This window comes from Strigops habroptila, chromosome 9 (assembly GCF_004027225.2).
Source record: "Strigops habroptila isolate Jane chromosome 9, bStrHab1.2.pri, whole genome shotgun sequence".
In the NCBI taxonomy this organism is placed as follows: Eukaryota; Metazoa; Chordata; class Aves; order Psittaciformes; family Psittacidae; genus Strigops; species Strigops habroptila.
In genome coordinates, this window is record NC_044285.2 from 17,655,872 (window position 1) to 17,671,375 (window position 15,504).

Sequence of the window (15,504 nt, forward strand, 5' to 3'; positions counted from 1 at the left end):
TTTGGATGTCTTTGTCAAATGCAGGTATAAGCAAGATAAATTGACATTTTTGCTGGTAAGATCTGGAGGACAGGTGGAACGGGACACATCTACTTTGGAACAAGATGATCTTACTGATTGTCCAGTTCACATCAGAAGGATGTGAGAAATTATGTTTAGCACTCTACACAGTAGTAGTAAGACCTCACTACATACAGGTCTAGAAAGGATTCTCTTGCAAAGCTGAGCTATCTACTATTATAGAGTCACAGAATGATTTAGGTTGGAAAGGTCCCTAAAAAGCTCATCCAGCTCCAACCCCCCGTCGCAGGCGGGGATATCTTCCACTAGACCAGGTTGCTCAGAGCCCCATCCAGCCTGGCCTAGAACACTTAAAACTTGAACACAATCATTAAGCAGTGAAAAACACCCCCCCCCCCCCGCCGCTGCTCTAATGAAGCGCAGCAACAGAACACCAAAGCACTGATGACATCTTGTTCCAAAAACATTTTTCCAAACTGCTTCAGCAAATGTGGAGAGCTCAGCTATCCTCACAACCACTTGTATTTCAGCTAGTTATGATAAGCATTATCTCCAAACACTTGTCTGATCATGCTACATTTATATACACATTCCTTAGTGCTAGGCTAGAGTAAGTTTTGAAATTAGTAAAACTGAATCACAAATTATTTTAGCCATGAACTGTATCTATCTCCAGCATGTACTAGCTTATCAAGAAATCAAAAAATACATTCTATTTTAGGATCTTTACACCAACTGAAGGCATCTAAGAAATACTCTATGCAAAAGAACACGTTAGAGATGTAGTATTCCATTTTTAGTTTAATAGCAATAGATCTGTTCAGCTTCCTATAAGCTTGTCAAAACAAAATCAGTGCTTCCCACAGCTATGAAAACATTAACAACATTGATTCCAACATTTTTTATGCAACAGAACCGAAGTGCAGTGCACCAACAGCTTAAGGGACAAGGTTTCAATCTTGATCATCCTGGTCGAGTCAAGTGAACTTTTCCAAGTTCAATATCACAGGGCTAAAATGGAGTATTAAAAACAAACCACACAAGGTCAGCCTCACCAATTCTTCCAGCCTCAGCAGAGTACCATTATCCTGGGCTTTAAACAGGAATGGTCTGGATGTGCTTTCATAGCCAACTACTCGTACACAAAGTTCACCAGATGAATTTTCAGGCCAAAATGGAAGACACTGTAAAACAAGAAGCATGCATGACTTTATAGGTCATATATGTTCAATATTGTAAGCCAGCAGTAAACCAAAGTCTTGTGGGACTAAACCTATTTTGAATGCCTTAGTTCTTACCCCAGCATCTACTGATTAACCTACTAGCTCACCTACCTTTAGTAAATTACCTAAACTGAAGGACTTGATGAATTTACTAACATATGCAACCTGTGCTGTTTAATTTACCATGAGATGTGAAGTATCCATGTGATGCCATCAGAAGTGACAGAGCTTCTGTAAGAGAGCTGCTTTTTCCTTAAGTGACAGCTAGAGACCAGTCATTTATTTGACTGCAGTAACATCCAAAGGAAAAAAACTGAAACGTTACCTCTGAAGCTGAGATATAATTCCATTTATTAGTTGGAAAAGAGCCATTAGGACCAATTTCTCCAACTTCTAGTTCCAGAGAAGATTTGTTTGCTATTGTGTAGAATGGAGTGAAGGTAACTATCCTGGTAAGGTTAAAAGTACTCATCTTGATGCTAACTCCCACCTGTCGAACAAGGACAAATTGAGCAAACAGTCAACAAGCTCAAGAGAAAAGTCAGGACTGAAAAATAGAAAAGGCAACACTTCCTGTAAGTACAAAGACTAACACACAGCCCTCCTGTTCTGAACACCTGCAACAGAAGAACCAAACAACATGCCGTAGAATCAGCAAACTATGCAACACAGTTAACACAATGGTAGAGAAACAGCTTTAGTGGTAGCATTTTCTAGCTGTGGCATTTGTAGGGACAATCCAACAAGAATGCCTCTACAGTAAATCAAGACAACTTAAAATGATCATGTCATGAAAGATCAGTTACAGAGTATATGGAAACACAACACCCCACATATCTGCATATTATTAGAAAGTAGATCCTTTACTGTGCTTAATTGTGGCAATGTGGTCTTAGACAAGCTTGCTGAGTGAAGACCCAAACACTTGCAACCAATTTGGAATTTTGGATGTGAACTCTCATACCCACTATGCGAGTTCACCGTTGTCTAATACTATGCACATTTGGGGTATAAACCACATGCTTAGGAATTGCACTGGAATGTCTGTTGGTGAAACTACTTGTCACCTGGTGCAGACGAGAATGGCTGGGGCACAGAAGTTATTACCTTAGATGTTAAATACTGTCATGATTTGAAAACACTGCAAGTAGTGAAACAAAAGCCTTAAGGAGAAAAAGAAGACAAGCCAAAAGAACCCCAAGAGAGCTCCTCAAAACACAGAAAACTGTCTTACCAGATAGTCCATGTTATTAGCTGGACACCTGACACATCCATAGCTTCCTACAGTATCAAGGGAAAAGCTACTGGACCACGTGCTAGTTGAAATACATAACTGGATCTACACAGAAAAAAGAACAACATGGAAAGTACTTCAATAAATTCATTATAATTCTGTAGTTCATGCATTACAGAGCACAATTATATCATATGTAGCAGTATAAAGACAACACTTAAGAGCTTTTAAAACCTTCTCTAAGTTAAGCTTATCTTAAGTATGTAGTAGCACTATCATATTCTGATTTATTAGTCTGTGCTTGAGTTCTGGCAAAGATGTTACAGTAAAAGGTAGCAAAATAGAGGAGTTCGCATTGACTTATGTTCATGACAGCACACACAGATGGGGAAAAATAGCTATGATGTTGTGGTGCTTCACAAACTTGAAGAGGGGGAAGAAATAATCAAAAGAACATCTTGTCAAAACTCTTCAACCATTTCAACTATTGTTGGGTAAAAAAAAATTTAAAAGGTAAGAAGGGCTACTTCAGAACAAATCCTCTACTACAGCACTCTTCATCCGACCATGCAAATATCACATTAAAAAAATGTTTAACATAGGACAGCATATTTACCCTGTGCATTTTAAATGTCAGAGTACCTAGCTGAGTAAAACATAAGCTTGTGATTCCTCTTTATTCAATGGTGAATGCCTCCACAGCAAGATTCAGAACAGCCTTCCTTCAAAAAGTATAACTGACAAAGAAGAAAGCAGCAGCCAAATAAAAGCCTATAGATTTAAATACTATCTAAAAAATTCCTTACCCAAAATGTGTTTCCCCCCTCAGAGGAGGATTTTACACCACCACAACCACCACCGAAAATAAGCATACCTTATTTTTACTAAAAATATTTTTCTTTTTAAAGGAGAACAAAACAATATCTCTGTAGTCTGCTGGATGCTTCACATGAGTGTCTTCAGCTCGATACTGGAGAACACGGGAAGTCTTGTTGATTATCCAATAAGGACTGAACACAGACAAGATCAGGCGGCTTCCAATTCGCCTTGTATGTATGTAAATATCCACTGTCATTACTGTTGCAGAATGGGATGCAAAAGACACAGAAAAAAATTCAGGCATCCCATCATGGATTTTAAGATGACCATTCCAGTCTCGGCCTTGATATTTCATCAACGCAAGCTCCATTATTTCTCCATTGATTCTGGAATGAAAAACATCTGCCGCACTCCCTTCCATCAATTCACGGGCTTCCGCTGTTCCCTGTAGCAAAATTAAAAGAGGCAAATGAAGTTTTTAATCTATGAAATTCAGGTAGTCGAAAAACAGCATTTTATTCTTCTCTTGGAGGATGCATGTTTTGGATACCTTGGCAACACATGTCCCAATTTCCAACCACTTTCATTAAGCCCGATCCTAAGAATAATTGGAGATTAAGTGCACTTTTCTTGCAGGATGGTAAAGACTACTTAATTCTGGATTTCAGGAAGGCAAACTAGTTTCAATCCCTTGTCTCTGTTCCCTCCCATTCTTCTCCATGATTTCCAATGGATTTTGGCAAAGAGTTCTTATTTATATACTTACAATACTGGCTGCAACACAGAATTGGACAGTGCTGCCAATGTACAGCCAGGACTTCACACATTAAGTAACACCCAAGTCAGAAAGCTGGCAGCTGCGTGTTACTGTTTGGTAGCACAGCTTTCCTCAGGCAGTAGCATCCCACAACAACAGCTTTCCTAATTCTTATTGAGAAACAGTATATTTTACTGGTTTGAATGGTAAGGGATGTGAAGACAATAAGCACATAGTCATCTATGGGCACGGTGACTTCACAGAGATTTGACTCTGTTTCTGGCTCCTCAATCAAGGCACAGGCACTCTGTTCTACATTCTGTGTGCTGAAGTACGCAGTGAAGGTATGAAAACTGGAAATAGTGCCATTGGGATGTTGAAGAGAAGTGAAAGAAAGATCTAACTGAATGCCACAGCCAGTTACAGGAGCAGGACAAAATGGAAAAAACTAGGATGATAGTTCTAAATCCTCACACCTTTTCTATTTACTAAAATCACTCAGCTGTCACGAAAAAATACTAGATATTGGAAATACTGGAAGAGAAAAATAGTCTGTGTAGCATCCTGCAAAGAAATGTTCCCATTTGTGCAAGGGAGACCTCACAATAATCCTTAGTAAAGAATCAGTACCAGAATGGAGAGAAGCTGTGGTTTCTACAGAGAAGAAAAGCTCCAGAAATTTCAGGTGCTTTTTCTTATGCCTCAACCTGTGAAACCAAAAATATCTTGCAAAACACAAACAGGATCTCAGGAAAATGCAAAAGAGAAAGACCAATCCAGTACAGAATTCACATTTAAGAAGCAAGGCAGTACTGGCCAGGTACACCCAAACTGCGAAGAACTAGTCCCCAGAACTCCCAGAATCAATCCATCAGCTGACCCATTTACAATAGAAAATACAAAAAGCAACATTCAGTATCTTCCACACTACCTTCACCTCCACTTGTAAGTAGATATAGCCTTACTTAAAATCAAATAAAGGATTTACATATAAAACCATAATTTAACTTACCTCAAGTAAATATCTCAAGGAGTAAGGTAAAAGATTCCTCACAGTCAGCGTAGGGTGAAGGTGGATAATGTAGGCAGGATCCCACTCCTCTTCGTAAATTGAAATAAAGTTTAGTTCATCAGGTACAGCTGTTGAGCTGATGACTAGAGGCAAGAAGTTTGTCTCGGTGGCTGGGCACTGTAACAAGCACTTCACTTCATTGCTCCTATGTAGCTCTTCCCTCCAGGCAATATAAGTCGTGGACTCTTTAAACTGACCCTCTAACATCCCCGTTGGTCGAATATATAGATGACACCTATGGGAAGAATCACAGAACACAAGTAATGGTACACAATAGCTTTGCATTGACAGCTAACTTCATCAGTTTTAGGACCCATTCAGAAGGGCTTTTGCAGCATGCTAACTGCCTAGTAAAGGTAGCATTTTGGGGTTTTTTAGCCCAGTCCAGAAGAGTTCCAAGTGTAAATTTAAGCTTCCACATGCTGTATTTGTGCAGTTTCACAAAGATTAACCCTCCAGAACAGAAAAAGTGTACCTGTATGAATGTAAAGGAACATGAAATTCCTCTTCTGGCTTGGATATACCAATTGGCTCCAGTGACTTGGAGTCTCTAGCCAATTTATAGATCATAAATGGGATGGAGAAATGGTTCTTGATCTAGGATCAAAATGCATAATTACTTCTACTACTATATTATTTTCATTTCATTACATTTTCATTTTCATTCTATGGTGCAAATTTCTAAAGGAAAAGTATGAACAACAACAAGGAAAAAAACATTGGTAGATTTAAACAAACTCCTTTGGAAAACAGGCTTCTATGCACCTTAAGAAATACATTTCTGAAGGAGAATGATATGCAAGTCTATGAGAAAACTGCTACTTTTAAGTTCAATGAATTGAAAAACATGCTTAAAATGTCCAGTCACATAAGCAGTACATATTCCAACCTCAATGCTGAGGATATTGCAAAGCCAAAAGCTTAAAGTAAAAACCAAATTTTTCATTCATCAGGAAGACACACACAAACAGAATACAGATTAAAAAAATCATGTAACAAATAGAGTAAAACACTTAATAATTTGTCTTTAGGTAACTTTTTGATCTCCAAAAAAAATGCATTAGGGAGGAAAAGCAAAGTTGCTCAGAGAGAAGCACTGCTTTCAGGCTTTTGGTTTCTTTGGTTGTTTTTTTCTTACCTGCAGAGGAGATCGTACAGTAATAACCTTATTTCCTTCTGTAGCATCTATCTGTACAATGATTGAGTCTGAATGATCAACAAGAAGGTTTTTTACGTTGTACAGTCGTCGACCTGGTTTGGCTATGGGAATGTTTACTCCTTCTTTATATCCTTGAAGTCCTAATCCATAAAAATATACAAAAGTCTTATTAATGAGGCAAAACACATCACATGACGGTTTGCTAGTTGAACAAACTTTATCTTCTCTAAACTCAGCAACAACCAAGATCAAAGCACTTTCTGGCAAAAGTACCTTGAAATGGGATTTGAGTACTACTTCTGCACTTTTGCACTACTTCTGAATTCTGATCACACAGAATTTAAGCACATTGACTCCCCCATCTTCCCATTCTTAACATGTCAAAACACACAGTGTTCCTTAGCAAAATACCTAAATTCAAGGAGAAGACGGAGCTTTCTTGTCGGTACAATGCAGACAACTTTCCTCGTTGGGGCACTTCAAAACCAGAGTATTCCAGTTCCATGTTCTGACCAATTTCGATATCATTCATGTTTTCTTTCTCAGCTGAACCAACTATCCGGATATTTGGGCTAGGAAGCACTCTGAGAGAAACACCTAGGGCATTTTTCACTACGAAAGGTGCTGTGTCTTTAAAGGAGTAGTCAAACGTGGATGCAGTCCCTTCTGAAAATGCCTGTAATTAACAACACATATAAGGCATCATACATAAATAGCCACATTAACATAAAGGCTTTTAAAGACCATTCCCAGGAACTACCATTTTAAAGAAAAAATAAATACGTATAGTAATACCTATGCTTTGTATAGCAGTATTTCAGGGAAGTAAAGTTTACTTCCCAAAAATGTCCTTACTATTCTGTGATTTGCAGCAGATGTTGATGCTACAACAAGCATTCACGCTCCTCATAGGGAATTTGTTTTAAGTTGTTAGGTGTCAAGAGAAAAATCAGATCTGGAACACAGAAGTCCCAAGTACATTCACCACGTACATACTTCATATTCAACTACAACTTATGCTTACAAACATTTGTTTGATTACACAGAAGGCATGGAAACTGACTGCCAATACAGACTTACAGTGAAAGCAAATACTAACTTAGAGAACTGTCACTCATTTAGAATTAAAAACTAAATAGGAATAACTCAGATTCAGTAAAAATAACCAAAATTTCTCCCCTCCCCTTAAAAAAAGGGGGGAAGGAGGGAGCAACCCTAGAACATTCATAAGCACACCTACTATCACAAGAAAAATAGGAAAAAAATATGTTTAACGTACTAGACATTCTACTTCTTCAATCTGAAGGCAAATACTGAAATGAACACTTTTCTTAGTATTCTACTAAGAAGAAAAGATGGAAGGGAAGTAAATTTCTCTTTCTAACACAGAAACTTCTTTCAAAAGCTAGCACCACCTTTTTGTTAACCCTAAAGGACTAATTAGAGTAAAAAAAACTTCCTAAAGAACCACATAATTCAGCACATTCTGTCTGCTGGGACTACCTTGGCTAAATTACTGAACACAGCAAGACAACATTTGGATATTGTTATGTTCATTGTATCCTTCGAAGAGATGTTAACTGCAGTTTGTGGCTCAGGAAGAACAATGAAGTCATCCCCAGGCATCAAACTCCTCTCTTGCACAGGGTTAGTCTTCATCTAAAACAAAAATTGCATTAGGCAATTATGAACATGTACATTACTTTTCCTCTGTTAAAACAGGAACAAAATGGACCTATACTTGACAATTTCACCAAGCAAAAGAAAACCTACTTTACCATGAGCATCTCTGACACCTTACACAAACACAAAAATTGTACATAACTTTCTTCCTTTCTTCTCTGTATGTGCTGTAACACGCTACGTTTTGCCCATGCATTGACTTTATTCAGAAAAACCTTAAGATGTCTAAAGATTGATTTTTTTATAATGTAAAATTGCCTGGCTCTCAAAGCAACAGCCACCGAGAGGTTCATGTTCTGTCACATAAAGCTTTTAAAAAACCAGCTGTCTATTAAAGCTTCTCTACAAAGTTTCAAGTCTGTTTACGTACTTCCAACTTTAAACTCCATTGCTTCTTTCCTCCTTCAATTTGTTCAATAAGTGGCTCCCACACTGCATAGGTTTCATTGTAATAATGTATCTAAAGAAAAAATCAAAATTAAATAAGACATCTAAAAAATAAAGGACTAAGTTCTTTCCACTAGCAGTTCGTATAAAAAAAATATTGATAAGAAAACAAACAATGTTCATTTCACATTTTGGAGATCTAGTATTAACTTTTAATAGCTTCAAAAATTAATACACAGATGTGTAATGTACAATATATATTGCATAAGTCACATCATTTTTGAAGAACTGACAACCTGGCTTGCATTTAGAGCAACCAGACAGCATGGTAACACCTCCAATTAATACAATCAAGTCTCTATCCTCTCCTACACTGTTTGAGAGAATGACTTTGCAATCAGAAATCTCAGCGCTGCAAATACTTTACTGTACTACAAAATAATAATTAGTCTGAGAAAGCTTTATTCTGAACCTGGTCCACTGGAACAATTCATCTAACTCAGAGCCTATACCTCCTTCTGGAAGCAGAGTGACTTCCCCCAGTTGTATGTGATTAGGCATACACTTTCCACAGCTTATTATGACAGGCACATCTAGCAGCAAAAGAAGGTTACTGGTATATCCAGTACAAAAAGGATTATGAGGCACATTCAGTAAACTGACAAAATACATGATTTAGTTCATCCATTGCACGGAGCGCTGCACATCTGGTTGTATGAAATTTTAACGTGCTGCCTCTGAAGATGGTTTATACCATCTTCAAATTACCATATGTTGGGGAAAAGAGTTGGAATAGCTGGCAAAATAAGTATGGTGTGAGAATGCACAGAAGCTGCAGAGAATATTTTGAGCATGAAGTGTAAATTCTATCTTACTAATGCACACAATGCTAGAGAAACAAAAGAGTGGTCAGTAAGAGATAAGTGGGAATAGCCAACAAGGCCAAGTTCATTGTTCTTACAGCAAGAAGTGAACATGCAAATACAATAGATAACAGGGGAAGACTAGGTTATTCCACAGTAGCAATTGCCATTAAAATCTACCACTGACTGCAAAGATTCACATTATGCTTAGTCATTCTTGCCTGATTACTAAAGAACTCCAAAGAGCATTACAATTTAAATCTATTATCAATTTAGCACATATCAAGTGTACTAAACAGTTAGTTGAATGTTTCTTGAAATATGCACAAGTGTTGTAAACTGCTAACAAGTTGATTCTACATACCTCCAGTGACATATCAGCAGTGACTGCCATCATTGAGGACCAGTTTTTAAGGACACCTGAAAACACAGACTCTACTAACAATAAAGGGACAGTACGATGACCCAAACCACATTCCAAGGTGATCTGAACAGATTTCACTACAATGTCAAATTTCTCCTGTTTCAAAACATGTTCACGGTCTGTAAAAGTTTCCGTTGCTTCCGTGGCTACATCAACACCAAGAAACCAAGCATTGCACTCATCTATAGGCTTCACTTGCCACAGGTTCTCAGGAACTTCAGTCACTCCTTTAGAATCCTCTTCTGTTGGTTTGGGTTTTATGGCAGCCATAATGGTCATGACTGTATTCAGAATTATTGGTGAGATCTTGAACAAAGGAAAAAACATCCCTTACAGCTCAAAACTTTTTAAAGTTGATTAGCATACAAAAGATACGATCAATGGAAATGGCAAATAACTCTCGGGTTCTTCATTAAAGGCCCTTATAAGAGATGCAACTTAAATTACAAGATGAAGAAACAGAATCCATTCATGGATCTCCTCTTATTTTCCTTTCCGAAAAAAATTCCCAATTCCTCCCTTACAATGCCAAGAACACGATTCTCAGATTGGAATTTCACTTTTACTGATAGGTGGTACTGCCATCGCAGCAGTCAGTATCAACCTTTTCCCTACTGCATTTTACTATTACTGTAAAATGCGAATGCATTTTTAACATCTTCAAGGTGTTCAAGAAAGCACCTTTGCAGACCTATGTGCACCACCATTCCAAAGAGCAGTACAGTTCACCTGTCAAAAGCTTCCTGCTTTAGGAACAATGTACTACTGCTTGCAGTTTAAGACCACTGACCACCTTTTCAGATCACAAATGCAACTTGTGAACTTTTTATAGGAGAATTTGCAAACTGCATTCAGAAAGACCTTGACTATAAACACAATTATTAATTTGCCTATTAAGAACAAGGTATTTCACACTGTGTATCATTCTGGAAATCACATTAACAGCCTTAAATTTACATGCACTTGTGTGCATGCTTCTGCTTACGAGTCTCTCTGAAGAGAAAAAGCAGTGGCTGTGGCAGCAGAGGGAAAGGGTTGTTTCATAAATTTGGAAGAAACTGGTAGGAAGAAGCCCAGTATCTGAAGTATTTAGATTAGTCCTTTTCTTGCCAAGAATTTGACAAAACAAGGAACACGTAATAATTTTTTTCCAAGCCAGAGCAGCATTAAAAAGGATAAATGGCTATTCTGGCATTCAACTCATAGGGAAAATAGAAATTTTAAATGGCAATATGTAAAATTAAAAGACCCCAAGCTACAGCTTGAGAAACACCCATTCCTCCAAAGACAGTTTCAATAATCTTACCTTTATAGTAAGTTCTTCTATTGTTACTACCACACTTTGCATCCCTGAGGCATGCATCATATTTTCCATGACCAAAGAACATGGCCGTAACACCTGAGTGAAAAATAGATTTGATTATTAATGTAACTCCTGGCATCTAAGCTTTTCTAATGGTCTTGTACTTCTTAATCCGATAATAGGGCAAATGGATGCTGATTCCATAAAGTAACACATTTCAGAGTAACAACATTCTTTCTTACCGTAGTAACACTATTGTCTTGTTTTGGTTTAAGAAAAGCACAGGCCAACACTTTGAAGCCCTTCACTTGAGCAGTCATCCTTTGTGCAAGTTTTCCAGATGTCAGAGAAAAATCACATTGGAAGGAAACTTTTAAGGCAGGAGCATCAGCATTGGTTAAATTAGCAACAAATACAATTTCTGGATCCATGATCACAGCTTTTACTGTCATATTTGGCCGTGTAGATATTTCTGTGAAGTAAAAAAACCTCATTGAATATAAAATATTTTTAAGCATTATTATGCACATAATACCTGAGCCATGCATAAAAATCGCTACATAATTTAGAGGTACAAATCTAACAAATAATGTCTCAATTTTTACACGAATACATTGCTGAAAGTGAATAGGACAGTGCTCAGAAATGAGCAGCAAACTGGTCAGAAGTTTTGTTTCGAAGAAGCTGTTTGTTTCAACATTGTAAAAAACCAGTATTAGCTCTATACACCGTAGTCAACCTAAGCACTGGCTCTACAAAGCCAAGTTAGAAATAGTTATCTTCTGGCTCAATTCCCGAAGTAACTAACTTCTTCAGAGTGAAGATTTACTAATTGAAACCAAATTAGCAATATACAATTTCTTGTCTGAACACTTGGTCTCCAAACAGAAGGAGAGAATCTTAACATACTTATCCAAGTTAAAAGCAAGACTCTCTAACCTAGTGATGGATTCAAGTCACTTTGGTTCTCAGTGATAGGCATTATCGCGGTGTGTGACCCTCCAGCACACTAGGACTCACTGTATGGGTTACTCACATCTAACACTTGCTGGCAGTATCAGAATATCACATCTGTTCAACGGAACAGGTGCCAAATTGAGGCTTGGTGCACTAAATCAAAAGCAAAGCAAGCTACTTGCAGCTAGTAACACATTTGGATAGTCCCAAGACTAAGTTGTTCTTTTTAATCCCTTAACTGCTATATACATGGCACTTTTTATCCCAAAGGTGCTTCCTTTGCAATTCTACATTGGTAAAAATCCTGTTTAGCATGAGTGATATTTTTATATCTAGCTCTGCTGAAGAGCACAACTCCACTAAACAGTCTTAGAACTACTACTGCTTAAAACAACGGTATCAGTGGTCAATTTGCACATTGTGAAGAATAAACTCATTTCTTAAGTCTGACAGCAAGATTGCATCTTAAAGACTGGAGGATGATTTGTTTTCAGTATGAAGTCTGTAAAGGAGGCAAGTTGCAGTGGGAGGTGGAAATCAGTTTTACAGACCTGTTTCTGGCTTGGATTTCCCAGGAGCGACGTGCTTTAATTGCAACTGTGCAGATCTTTCAGTCGAGGATGCTGGCATCGAGTTAATGAAAAAATCTGCTACTGTCAACAAAAACTCCATACTGGCACATATGTACAGCTTGTCAAGGACAGCAACGACTTCAGTTCCATTTTTATCCTGTTTGTAGTTTATATCTATCATAGATGTGTCACTTGTGTCATCTTTCTTGTCTATCATTCTAGAAAACAAGTTTAATAAGAAATATTTTAAACACCAGAACACACGGGTCTAGAAAAACAAGGATGCGTAAGTAGTGCCATTTTTCCCTTCCCATGCCATTTGTAAATAAAAATTAGAACATAAGCAATCAATGTTTCCTCCAGAAATAAGAGGGTACACACTTCCAGAGTAATTTCAATTTAAAATTTGTGTGCTACAGTTTTGGACCTACATATGTGGCATGTACCAATCAGACTAAAGTTGCAGTGCACAGATACCTCTAGCTGAGGCTGGTTGCTCTCTACTCAGCTGTTCTACACAGTTTACTGTAATATTTCCATGCAGAGGGTTGGAACTATGTCATCTTTAGGGTCCCTTCCAACCAAAACCATTCTATGACTCAATTCTCCCAGATATTTTTCTGTTCAGGATAACCTGGTTTCAATGTATAAAAGAAGAAACTTTCTCAATGTTATTAAAATGACATCATCCATAGAATCATTTTATCCCCAAGATTTTCTTCATTGCTACATTCACTGCTTTAGTGCACAGTATGACAGGCAACAACTGACAGCCCTACTCCACTAAACAGTCTAAACTGAAGTTTTATCAATCCCATGTGAAGCAAATTGCAGAACAAGGAAACAGTCTTCCTAACAAACTGCATGAAGGTATTTCATTTTGTGTGCACTCAAACTTACCTTGCAGTCACATTCTGAATTCCTTCTCTAAGATCATCCAGGGTACATGCCTTGAGTTTAACATTAATATCCATTGACCCATCTGAAAACATCTTTCCTGATGATGCCATGAGATGCAGCCGAAGTTCACCAAGGCGTAATTTGTCACTATGCAGCGAAAGCAGAGACTTCTACATAATGAGAAATAGTAGGACTAGTTACCACAGAACAAAGTAATAAGCATGCTTCCCTTGCTGGTAGCCACATGCATTTTGATCCATGAATTTAAGGATCTGATTAGGACCATTGCTGTTATCAGCCCTCCAATCATACAAATTAGTTTAAAGTACCTCAGTGAGAAAACAGAAAATACAAGTTGGGCTGTAGTACCAAGACTCAAAAAGCAAGCACCTTCCCATCTGGACAAAGCATATGAAGTCATAAAAACAAGCCAACATTGCACATCTTTCACTTTTCAGCACAGGAAAGATTCTCACTATTGCTCACACTCAGAGATACGCAGAAGGGAAGCTTGGGCCATGCACACCTTGGATCTGCTTATACAGGCACCATGCACAAATTCTGTTTTCTTTGGATAACTGGAATCAAGGCTTGAATCACCAAATCAAATGCTGGGTGTTTTTTCTTGGTTGGTTTATTGCCTTTTTTCAGTGGGATTTTTAGAAATGCATTTACATCCTTCAAATTAAGGACATTCTCTGCCCATAAAACCTCAGAGTTCCAGGATAAACTGCATAAGCTCCATAAAGCAAGCACTCCAAAGCCAACACAACCAATGAAACTCTGGTTTACTCTCCTGAGTTCTGTCCATGGGAGAAGCCCAAGTTCCCCACCCCACCTACATGATAAATGCTTTGTCACAAACCTGATTCATATCACTGTTGTAGAGAGTTACTGAAAGTGACTCAAAATTAAAGTCAAATTTAAGTGCTGTGTAACATTCCACAGAAGACTGAACTGCAGAAACACTTTTTTGTCCAGATGCAAGAAAAGGATCTGTCAGTGAAAAGAAGAGAGTTTTACATGTCTTTAGAACAGCAGGTTTGGGGTGGTTTTTTTGGTGGTTTTGCTGGTTTGTTGCTTTTTTGTTCATTTGGGCTTTGTTGATGTTGTTTTGGTGTTTTTTAATGAAGAACAAAAAGTCACAAAAGGAGGAAAAGCTCCAAACCTGTGAGACTATTCAGAACAACCCACACTTTCATTTAATCAACATCACTTTGTTCTATTCAATGCATGTAAAGTTACCCACCACAAAGCGGCTTAAGAACCTTGAAAGAAACCTATCATTAATTTACTGCAGTTCTTGATTTGCTTTAATGAACAACTGCAGAAAGTACGAAGACTGCTCAAGGAGTTTGCACTACTCTTCCTTCCAGTTTCTTCTCATACTATAGTAAAACAAATATTGGTTGAACAGTAGGCTTTTTGACATTGAGAATGTTAAGTTTTGGACACAAATAAAAAGATTTCTACAAAGTGTTAAGAGTATTTCATCCAGAGATATACATTGTTTACAATTACACACTATTTGAATACTAGTAACATCCTCAATTGTTATAACTGTGCATAAACATAGCTGGTTTGGCTTTTTTCTTTTTCAAGCCACATGTAACTTCTAAAAGTCATTGCTATACTGAAGAATTATCATATTATAAAAGATTAATCACAAAAAACATGCTACAAAAGCTTCTAACCATCAACAGCTCACACTCCATGTATAGTCATGCATTCTTATTCATAACCTTTCATGTATGCAATGCACATGTAACAGTCAAGAATTTATTCACACACATTTAAGTGCTTCAGATAAATATGTTTGAATTTGCCAACAGCCCTCTGCCTAAACATGTTCAGCTTTTGAATCGAACATACCCTCACAGAAATCCAATTCACTTGGAACTTTCCCTTTTTTAAGTATCTGTCTATCTTCAACGTTTTCTTGCACAGTATTTGGCTGGGAAGAAGCCCCTCCAAGGTTCTCAAGTAAAATTTTCATGACAACAGTTAGATCTTCTTCACTAAGCGCAATCTGTAAAGTGATAAACCCACAATTTCATTTTTAGTGACAGTATTTCTTTCCAACACAGTACACAAATGTTGAGAAGAAACAACATGCTGCTTCCACTATAC

General features: G+C 37.6%; 1 protein-coding gene across 3 annotated transcripts in view; it reads right to left on the reverse strand.

Moving 5' to 3' along the window:
- The window catches only part of VPS13C (vacuolar protein sorting 13 homolog C), an 88,436-nt gene that overhangs the window by 24,051 nt on the left and 48,881 nt on the right, over window positions 1–15,504 (reverse strand). For all 3 annotated transcript variants that reach the window (XM_030497683.1, XM_030497682.1, XM_030497685.1), the window contains 17 exons: window positions 15,247–15,403; window positions 14,240–14,370; window positions 13,375–13,544; window positions 12,454–12,692; window positions 11,188–11,417; window positions 10,949–11,041; window positions 9,583–9,948; window positions 8,339–8,428; window positions 7,789–7,944; window positions 6,697–6,961; window positions 6,265–6,425; window positions 5,602–5,723; window positions 5,067–5,361; window positions 3,353–3,742; window positions 2,479–2,583; window positions 1,570–1,734; window positions 1,077–1,205 (listed from right to left, as the gene is read on the reverse strand). In XM_030497683.1, coding sequence (XP_030353543.1) covers window positions 1,077–1,205; window positions 1,570–1,734; window positions 2,479–2,583; window positions 3,353–3,742; window positions 5,067–5,361; window positions 5,602–5,723; window positions 6,265–6,425; window positions 6,697–6,961; window positions 7,789–7,944; window positions 8,339–8,428; window positions 9,583–9,948; window positions 10,949–11,041; window positions 11,188–11,417; window positions 12,454–12,692; window positions 13,375–13,544; window positions 14,240–14,370; window positions 15,247–15,403 — 3,264 coding nt within the window. The remainder of the gene's footprint in view (window positions 1–1,076; window positions 1,206–1,569; window positions 1,735–2,478; window positions 2,584–3,352; window positions 3,743–5,066; window positions 5,362–5,601; window positions 5,724–6,264; window positions 6,426–6,696; window positions 6,962–7,788; window positions 7,945–8,338; window positions 8,429–9,582; window positions 9,949–10,948; window positions 11,042–11,187; window positions 11,418–12,453; window positions 12,693–13,374; window positions 13,545–14,239; window positions 14,371–15,246; window positions 15,404–15,504) is intronic.